At 42.4% G+C, this 10,796-nt stretch overlaps 1 protein-coding gene across 5 annotated transcripts in view; it reads right to left on the reverse strand.

Moving 5' to 3' along the window:
* Window positions 1-10,579, reverse strand: part of Rnf175 (ring finger protein 175) — a 47,324-nt gene extending 36,745 nt beyond the window's left edge. For 3 of the 5 annotated variants that reach the window (XR_012435613.1, XM_074041326.1, XM_074041327.1), the window contains exons 1-2: window positions 10,341-10,438; window positions 2,343-2,380 (exon numbers count right to left, since the gene is read on the reverse strand). Coding sequence is in view for 4 of the 5 variants with exons in the window: in XM_074041326.1 (XP_073897427.1) it covers window positions 2,343-2,380; window positions 10,341-10,406 (104 nt within the window). In the remaining variant the exon portion in view is untranslated. Of the gene's footprint in view, window positions 1-2,342; window positions 2,381-10,340 lie in introns of all 5 variants that reach the window. The other 2 variants (XM_074041329.1, XM_074041328.1) reach the window with 2 other exon arrangements.
* Window positions 10,580-10,796: the final 217 nt, after the last annotated feature.

Below are 10,796 nucleotides of genomic sequence, written 5' to 3' on the forward strand. Positions count from 1 at the left end.
TTGCTTTCCCTCATGACTTTGACATCACTCTTATCTTCTCAAGAGAAGTGATGAGGCTGAGAAGGCTTAGGTCCCAGTCCTCACTCTACCACTTCATGGCCTCATAATCTTGGGGAAGTAATTTATCCTCTCTGAGCCTCAGTTTACTCATTTGTAATTTTAAGATAATCCCTCTGTACCTCATGGTAGACATAAGACTATAAAACACACGTTTTATTTGTACCTATATGAGGAATAATAATTATTATTAGACCGAATCATATAAAACTGCCATTTTTGAAAGTCAAAAATAGCAGAATGTTGGTAATTTCAAGTAAAAATCTATCCTGGAGATAGACGGTACTCATGCCAAAGGGAGGTATATTATCCACAAGACAACAAAAAGCTCCAAAATGAGCTGTGTAAACTATTAGACAATTATATATAGAGAGAATAGACCTTAGTATTTTCTTAGACATGCACGAACATTCAGATTATAGCTAGATGTTTCAGCTTTTGTTTGGACACTTACTTTTGCACAATGGTGGAGAAAATCACTAGAACGGTATGTCATCAGATTTAACATTCTAGAACAGAAGTGACCTCGAAGAAAACCTAGAACGGTGGTTGTTGACCTTGACCGGTAAGTTACACATAACCAGGGAGCTTTTATAAGTCCTAGCGCCTAAACTGTACTCCAGACCAATTCAGTGACCTGTAAGGGTGTCTGGGCGGAACCGTGGCCTCCAAAATTCAGATGTTTAAGGTCTAACCTCTAGAGCCTCAGCCTGCCAGCCAACTCCTTGATGTTGGACTTTCAGAACTATGAGAAGTAAGTTTCTGTTGTTTAAGTTGTCTAGTGTGTGATATTTTGTTACAGTAGTCTTAGCAAACTAATGCAGATTTCCTGAGTAAATAATTTTTTAACTAAAATTTATTTTTAAACTGATACATAAAACCATAAAATGGACTTATTAATGGGGCCCTTGTGATGTGTTGATACATGTGTACACCATACAATGTTTAAGCCATCAGTAATTTTTAAAGTTTAAGGGGCAGTCAAAAACCACTGGCTTAGAGAAAGATAGTCAAGTTCAGAGAAAAGGGGGAAAACATGAATGCTGAAAAACATTGCCTAGTAGTATCTCTCACAGGCAGCGGTACACTACCAGTTACAAAATCTCTTCAACAAGTGAGGAAACAGTTATCTGCTGCACTGGGACCTCTTACGTCTCTTGATGGTATGCCAGTTGGATTCTTTCCTCTACCAGCATTTCTATACAGCCTGGGAAGTACCCAGTGTTTCAGAAAAGAGCCCCATCCAAATCCCAAGGGTGCCCCCTGCTGGAGAAAGCATAGAAATGAAGCCACAGAGCCTAGTGACTATTTCTGCTTCTTTGAGATGGAATCTTAGAATGTTAGCGCTGGAAGGTTCAAAGATGGAATGAAACCCTTTCATTTAGCAACTGAAGAAGGTGGAGTAATGATTGGGGAAGCGGATTGGATTAAATTACGTAGCTCTGTTGGGAGGTGAACTCAAAAGACAAGGATGATTTTTAGAAGCTCATAAATTTATTTTTTAAAAGAATCATTCCTTGGAAGAAATGGGAAGTGAAGAAAAATGACAATGTTACAAGAACTTAGTTATGGTTTTTCTATCTCTAAATCCAAAATAAATAGTTAATATTCTATGTAACTAATGGGCTTTCAACTTGGGCCCTGTGGATGGAGGAGTGAATTTATCATCAGTCTAAAATAGGACTTGGATAGATAAAAAACAAAATATACTTTATAATGCTAATGTATTTTGTATATATATATGTATATACATACACATATATAATGAAAGTGCATATCAAATGGTTAACCTATATGGAAGCACTACTTTAAAAAGTATGAATTAGTATACAAATGTAGTAAGTATTTCCTATTTTAAGTAGGAATACATTCATAATTAATTACTACAATGGAAAGAGGGAGAAACTTTCCATTTTGATTTCTTTCATGTGGTGCTCATGGTGCCCAATGGCCCCTCAGTAGGTCCCAGAACACAGAGAAAACAGCACATAAAGAAAACCAGATGTGTCATGTGCCTAAAATAAATAGTAACTTGATACTTCCATATTTCGAAGACTGCATTACTCTTGCTTTGTGGGACTGCATGAATTACAATGTAGGAAACAAAAGAAATCCATGCAGCTTTGGCCAAGTATTTTTGTGCTGTAGATACACATGGCTGTCTTATACTACCTTCATGATCCTATGGAATTTATAAATAAAATGATGACTTCATTCAATTTCTAAATTGTGGAGAGGGAAATCTAATTTTTAGTAAAAACAGCTATAAAATACTAATAACTTACTTCCACTCATCATCTGCAGAAAGCTTTGTGTGAGAGATCTGAAAAACATAAGAAGGACCCTTATTAAAATCTCCTTATCTTCTTAGCTTGCAGTTTAAAGCATTACATGAAAAACCCAAACTATGAAAACAACCATGTTCTCTATTACTAAAATAATTTAGGATGAAATTCTTAATAAAATAATTTGCTTACAGAACCAAGCGAAAACAAACAAAAGACCAACAACAAGAAAACACCAGTAATCAGGTCACTATTGATAAGGATGTCATTCTCAGAGGTTGGGAACCAGAGGTTCTCCATTCCTGCATGTTTGTTTTGGCAAATCGGTTAAGGTTGAGGAGAGTGGATAGTGCCACTCTGGCTTCTGGGATTTGACATGTGAATCCAGCATCCCCCTTACCCCCCAAAACACCTGCTTGCTGGTATCGTCAATGATGCCACTGAGAAAACATCATCTCCAAGTTCAAGGTTTTAAGAGACAGAGCTGGCCAGAGGCTGCATTTGTTTGGAGCGTTGCTATGTTCTCTTGGTAAGGAGATACCATTATTGACCCAAGGGAAGGGAGTACTATGGCCTTGTGCCCTTGTAGATTGAATTGGAGAGCACAGAGACCATTCCCAGGACAGAGTCAATCCACGTGCTGTCTTCTCTCGATGACTGCTAATCCACTATATTTGGTTATTTGAAACCTTTAAGGTCATCACTGGAAAGACATAATCTTATAACACAGACAGTTAATTCCTAGTCCAGCAGTGTTAAAAGATACTGTTTGAAAGCTAAAATCCCCAGAGATAGTAAAGAAGTGAAGGCAAATAAAACATTTGTTATACACAACTGATATTAACCAGATTATTTTCTCCTCCATGTTTTCTTCAAATGGTGTAAGCAATTCTGGCAGATAGAAAGAAACAAATGCCATCTGTGGCTCAGTCTAGGATTTCTCTGACTCAAGGCCAACAGGCCTTGAACACCTATGCTTCTGCCAGAGGCATGAGGGATTCCCTTATAAGAAAGAACAAGGGTCTGGATTATTTGGGTGCCACAATGCCAGGGCTTTCTGGATGATGCCAGGAAAGAAGACGTGGGGTGGCACAGTGGTTGATTCTGGAAGCTTCTTCATGGCTTCCTGCTCATAGGTGATTCCCCACTCCAATTGTGGGGCCTCAATTGGAGATCTCAGCCGCTGGGCTCAAGTGCCAAGTTCCATTTGCAAAGTGCCCCTCAGGTAATAGTGGTACCTGAGTCTCCTTCTTTGTTTGAGAGGTCTGCTGACTTCTGCTTTGGAGGAGAAAACACTGGATGGGTTTGGAGTCCTGAACCATGTCACCATTCAATGCCACCCAGTGGAGAACAGTGAGCTGACTAGTTTTTTGGGTAGTAATGACATTGAGCACACCACTAACCTGGTTTCTATCTCCATTTTTCTGATTAGACACTGAAGATTGATATAATACATGCTTGTGTTTACTTCATTAGGATTTTTTATTTGTCTGCACAAATAAGACACTATTTGAGAATTTTGTAAGAAGGTGCTTAATCCAAAGGCCAATTATCTTAATAAAAGTTACAACCTACAAGTACTACCTTCTTTTTTGCAGTTAGAGATCTTCAGGTTAATAGTGCTTGATGTTAAAGTTAGCTTAAAATAGGGAACTAAATATTTAGTATGTAAGTATGTAAGAAGTTCCATTTGCCTTTTACTTGGAATACAGCCCTGGGCATAACTGTCTCCAACCACCCACCAGATTCTAAATAATTTTAAATGAAAGGTGGTAAATTATTCTTTTGAAGACCAGGAAAGTTTAAGGTGTAGCAGTTTCTCTAGATTTTTTTCTGTTAAATACAATGAACACTTTCCTTGAGTAAAGTGATATCAGAACCATTATTTTTTAGAGAAAAAAGTGAATTAGGTTGATGATGATGACAACAATGATCTTACAGACATCTCTTTTCTAGTTATAGCTCCCAATTGTACAACTTTTTTTATTTTTAGAATGGGTTCTACTTTGGGGCAATATTTTCTGATATTTTTTTTTCAAGTCCATTCAAGATCCTAAGAGTATTTACTTTGGAAATGAAAATGTCACTAAAATTCATCTGGAAAGATAGCATATAAGGATAGCCAGGACATGTCAGAAGAAGAAGAGGGGCTTGGTCTACCAGACACTAAAAATCATAAGTAATGGAAATCAGTTGAAACAGCACAGGAGGACAGTTGAATGGAGTCTAGGAAAGACCCAAGTGCATATGATAAATGAGTCACTTCAAATTGGTGAGGCAAAAGGGATTGCTCAATAAATGGTGCTGGGACAATTGGTTAGGCGTTTGAACAAAAATAAAGCTCAATCCCTTCATACTCATTCTCTGTTTCAAAATAAATTCCAGATGGATCAGATATTTAAATATAAGAAAAAAATGCACTAGAAGAAAATATGGGTATTTTTATAATCTTGTGGTGGAGAAGACATTTCTAAATATGACAAGGAGCCTGGAGATGATAAAGTAAAACAACTGACAGATTCTGAGGACACAAAAATTAAATATATTTTCTCTATTTGATATACAAATTAAACTGGGGAAAATATAACCTGTGTGAGAGGCAGAAAGTTAATAACCTAAACATAAAAAGAACTCCTATAGTATAATGAAAAAAGAGGCAGTCATTCCAAGGGATGGAGTAGATGAACATGAAATTCACAGAAAAAATATAAAAGACCAATATATTTGTTGAAAGATGTTCAAGCTCACTTATAACTGTGTCTTTTAAAAACAATCAAGTGAAAACAAGGTCTTCCAGTGAGACATGGCTTGTCAAATATATGCATTTGCCTCCTCTCTTTCCTCAAACGCTGCCAGACCACAGCAGAACACAAAACCAGAATAAAACTCCAAGTACCAGAAGAATGAAGAGGAGAGCAAGCAATCAGTTTTGGAAGTTGGGAAGCAGTTGATTCCATGGAAAGGGACAATCTGGGGAAGAAGACGGTGACACATGGCAACAGCAGGAGGCATAAAAGCTACCAAGACCCTCAGGAGGGTGGAGGGATTGAGGGGGGTCCCAGGACTTCTGGAATAGGGTGCAATGGATTGATAACAAAAGATTCAGTTGAGAGTCACTTTAAGGCCCCAGTACCGGCCAGATACTAGATGTTAAGCCTGAGCCACAGGGCTCAGATGCATGCTGAGGGAGGGCAACCGAACCCCAGTCCTCTGAAAGTCTCTGGCTCTGACATCAGTGGCAGCATTGCTCCTTGATCAGGCTGCATGGGATCTACGCTGCTCTAGAAGACAAACCTGGAAGTACAAAAATTTCATTTTTCTTCTTTTAAGGAAATATTTTGAAAGTTGAGTAACAGTGTGGGTAAAAATTGACTAGGGAGAGATGATGTAGGGCTGAGGAGCCTGAGTTTGCAGCCAGCAGTGTGGGTAGAAGAATATGGCCCGAATGCCTCTGGATGGAGAAGGCTGTGCAGCTAGCTCATGGGTGGATGTGTAAGGGCAGACTGGTTTAGAATAATCAGACATGTGGTATATGGACTTCCATTTGTGCTCTTGGCTTGGGGATGTTAGATAAGGACCTGTCCATTTGACTTGGAATGCTGGTGGCCAGAAACACCTCTTGACATGGAAGACCAGAGGATTCCTTTCTGGGGAAATCATCCAAGCCAAGAGGAAGTGGACAGCCCTTGTTCTCCCCATCAACAGGCCCAGTCCAGTCAACATGCAGCCCAGCCTGCCTGCCAACAGACTTCCTTGCTAGCAAGTGCTTCCAAACAGTGTTGTAGGGTCTCCCCGTAGCACAAGTGGGCAGTGAAAGGCCATTAGATGTTTGAACAGGAGAAAATGTGCACTCACTATGGCAAGAACACCATGCTTTAAAGATGACAGAGAAATGAACAAAAGCTTTTAGAAACTAAAACAAGATGACAGAAATGAAAAATGTAACGGAAAGATTGAAAATCAATTGAAGTACTGTCTCTGAAAGAATTTTAAAAACTGGAAGAGAAAATATAAGAATATCAGAGGATCTAGCCAGAAGAGTTCCCGTCCCAAAACTAGGACCTCTAGAGTCAGAGCTGGCAGATGGCAGAACACTTAAAAAGGAATTAGAGTAGACCTTTGGTGTCTGTGGGTTTCTGGTTCCAAGGAGACCACTATAGAAGAAAATCATGAATGCTCGGGATGCATAGAGTTCAGTTCTCTAAAATTACTCAAATTTACCTGTACTATACACGAAGGGGGCCTGAGCAACCACAACTTGAAACTGCATGGAGGCTGCATTACTGTCACCAAATGACAGTTGTGCACATTAATACTGCTCACCAAACCTAGATCTTATTTCATGCTCTATTTCAAAAACTGAGTGCTTGACTCATTTTCCCCATAAAGCCACCCACCTTCTACTAAAGACATTCTGCCTTTGAACATATCTAGAATTTTCACTCTATCAAACTGAGTACATTAGACTTTACCTTGTTTTTGGGACACTGCTTGCTTTTTTGGCAGACTCTCAGAACACTCAGTGGATCACACAATTAATGATGATGAGGGAATACCCGAGAGCTTCTCCACATCCACTGAGCTGTGTAATCTGCACATGGGAATTTAAATGCTTTTGTACTGGAAATTTCTTTTAAATTGTATTATTATTTTCACCACGTGTAATAAATCTGCAGATAAGGTAGGTTTTACTGTATACAAGAACATTTCTAAGGACTGACTGAAAGATGCCCATTCTCAAAATGAAACACTTGCCAAGTACCTGGCACATGGATTAAAGGAAGTCTGCAGGATATTTAAAATGACAATGTGGGTCCATATATAGAAAGAGTTCCATGGCATATTGTTAAGAGGAAAAGCAGGCTTCAAAACAGTTATGCATAATCTGATCCTATTTATGTAAATGCATTGTTATATAAAGGGGGATCCAAAAAAACAAAACAAAACAAAACAAAAAAACTCAGAAGAATGGTTACCAAAATGTTATCAGGAATGTTCCATAAGTGATGATGCATTGTGGGATCGCTCCTTTCTTTTTTTAAATGGTTCTCTGCATTAAATATATTCTACATGAACAATGCCACCTGGAAGGAACATTTCAAAAGTAGAGGTCATTCTGACCTCTCCTTGTTCTTTCTCCTTGTCTGATCAGTTACCAAGTCCATATTTTCCTTCCCTGTACCATCATTTGCTAACCCTTATCTCTCTTTAGCTAGCCAAATTTCCCTTTTACACTCTTTCTGCATCCTATACAGCTCTACTTGGATATCCCTCAAATATATGAACTAACCTGTCTCAAACAGAACACATTGTTTCCCTGCTCCCAAACCCCTGCCAAACTCCCCATTTCAGTGTCTCCCAACTCACTGAATCGTCCCCTGTCCCATCTATCCAACTGTTCAAAACAGGACCTTGGGGCATAATTCTTGACCCTAATTCGTACTTCCCACCCACGGCCCTCCTGTTGACCCTACCTCTAAATACTATCTCACATACATGCCCACTTTTTCCCATCTCTTATGGCCCCTTCAATGTATTTTTTTCATTTATTCATTCATTCATTCAGCACATATGTGTTGGCTGCCTCCTGTGCTAGGCACTGGGTTAACAACGATGGCTACAATGATGAAGAAGACAGGTGAACTGAAAGTCAAGATACAGAAGTGAGTCATCAGCACCTGACTCCTATGTGGATTCCATAAATCACTCAATCTCTTTCTTATAGGACAATTGCTATCTTGGCTGCACCACTCTAAATTCTTGAAAAATAACTGATGTAATCCCTGCTCCACTTGTGGTTTTTGCCTTTAAAACTTGTTTGAAATCTGTAGAGCTGGGATCACATTTTCGCCTGACTGAAATTTCTGTCTCTTGAGTTACAACTCTGATCAGCACAGATAAACTTGTTTCTTAACCCATTTGTGCCTCAGTTTCTCTTAAAGGTCTACAAGGCTAAGGGTATGACCTACACCAAGGCAAGGAGCATTTTGGGGGCAGAACTGAATCCTCTTGGTAGAAGTTAAAGCCTTGAAAGTAGGCCTCAGATACTTTGATGAGGGAATTCCTAAACCCATACCTCTCAGCTCTCTTGTACCCTATCTTTGAAGAGTCTTAAACATAGCTAAGGTGCAACTGGTTCAGTAGACTGTAGGGCATGTCACTGGGAAAGACAAGATAGGAAATAGGAACATGGTGTTTCCCCAGGAAGGTAGGCTGGGAGCTAGGGTCCAGACCATGAGGTTGAATTTTACTGTTTACTCACTCACTTATCTACTCAATAAAAGGAATCCAGGCCTTGCCATTTATCAGACTCAGTTCTGGGCACTGAAAATACAGCAGCTATCAAGGTAGATCACGTGCCAGCTTTCCTGAAGTGTCATGCTGATGGAGGTTCACAGACAACCAAATGTGCAGTTCGATGTGCTTCAGACAGTGAAAGGGTGATGACGGAAAAGAGAATAGGATGTTTAGAGTGATGAGGTGCTGTCAGATGCATGCTACTCAGAAACCATACCAATTTCTTTTTATCATCCCCAATGCTTGTGAAGTCTGTCCGAAACCACATGTCACTCTGGGGTCTGGTTAAAATGTAGATTTGGATTCATTAGGTGTAGGTTGGGGACTAGAATCTACTTTTCTGACAGCTTCCCAGTTGATGCTTTGGCTACTGGTCACTGGACCACACTTGTAACAGGGGATTAAAGAAAGCTGAGTCCCTTCTAGGGCACAGTTAACAGAGGGCAGAAGGCAAGGCAGTGATAGCAGCCTTAGTCAGCAGCAAACATCATTAGCAAAGTCAACACTACCAGGTCTTCTGCCCCTCCTGGCACGAACAGTTCTCAACTCAAGACCCCCTTTGGATGGATGATATGGCTTTGAAACCAGCAAGAAAGTCATGGGGTTTCCTAATAGTTCCCCCATTTTAGAAAAGAAACTACATGCATAGCTTGGTGCCCAAGAGGCAAGCGCTCTTCCCTTTCATTCACTCTAAGCCTTCAGCCACAATGGCTTCTACCATCAAAGGATGGCCCCATCTCTCCTATTTCCCCAACATTTTTTTCCACCTTGAAGCAATTTCTATTCCATCCCTCTGGAATTCTGGCTCGCTTTCTTTACCACATGGCCAAATCTGGCCCATTCTCCAAGGCACTCTCCTCAGCTTTGCTCAAGTCTCCAGTCAGGTCCAATCCCTTGCTTCTTGGAAATCCAGTGATTTTCCTTGTGAACCTGTTTTGGGGATGATAGTGTCTTTCTAAGCTCCCTGAGTTATGTGTGCCCTTGTTTTAAGCATAGTGAGTTCCAGAGGAAAAGCCTACCTCTGATTAATATCCCTTCCATCCACCCTAGCTCAACTCCTGTACCACTTGGAGCCCAAAAATCATCCTACGAATGAAAAATAAAGATCGGATTTGCAATCACCACCAGCAGGAAGAGGGAAGCCCAGTGGACCTCAAAGATCTTCTGCAGCTCCCTGGAGTTAGTTTAGACAAGGTAATTAAATCAGGCCCCAACCCCAATGTACTACTGAATCACAAACCCTGGGGACAAAGGCCTGCAGTCTGCTTTTAGGAGCCCTCTAGCGATTCTGATGCACATTCAAGTGTGGCAGCAGTGTCGCAAGAAGACTGAGGTACAAGCCTTCCCCTCGCCCAGGCTCTTTCAATGTCTTTGGCCTGGGCGCCTGGGGCTGCTGCCCAGGAGGGAGGAGGAGAGCGGCTGCCAGTCTGGGCAGAAATGGGTGGGATCATTTTGGAAGAGGGAGAGGGGATGGGGGAGAGGGATGGCGCGAAGGAAGAAAAGAGGGGAAAAGGGAGAAACAGTAGGAAGGAGGAGGGGATTGGCGTCCTCTAGATAGCCTCTGGCAGGTCACCGGCCTCCAGCAGGGCCGGCTCGCACCGCTGTGGGCGGGGCCTTGCGGACCTGCCCGTCGCCCGCACGGTCCCCGCAGGAGCCTCGGGACCCTGGCGGGGGGGCCCCGGACCGCGTCCCCTCAGGTACCTGCTGGTGCTGCGGGGGCGCCTCCGGTACCGCCGCCGCCTTGCGCACCGCCGCCCGCGCGGCCATGCCTCGGCCTCCGCGCGCCCTCGCCGCGCCTCCTCCCGCGCCGCCGGTGCCCAGCTGCTGCGGAGCCCGCGGCCCCGAGCCCCGCGCGCCCCCGTCGGCGCGTTCGCGGCTCCTCCACCCTTTGCCAGCGGGGTCTCCTGCGCCCCGACCCGCGCGCCCCGCAGGAACCAGGGGCCGTGTCACCAGGTGACAGGGCTAGAGAAGAGAGGTGGGGAGTCCTGGAGTGAGAAACTGCAGAGAGAGGGAGAGGAAAAGGGAAAGGAGAGGAGGGAGAAAGGGAGGGAGAGGGAGAGGAGGAGGAGGAGGAGGGGGAGGGAGGAGGAGGGGGAGGGGGATGAGGAGGAGGAGGAGGAAAGGAGAGAAAGAAGTGGAAGTGAGGGAGGAGCAGAG

The sequence above is a fragment of the Castor canadensis genome, chromosome 9, assembly GCF_047511655.1.
Source record: "Castor canadensis chromosome 9, mCasCan1.hap1v2, whole genome shotgun sequence".
Taxonomy (NCBI): Eukaryota; Metazoa; Chordata; class Mammalia; order Rodentia; family Castoridae; genus Castor; species Castor canadensis.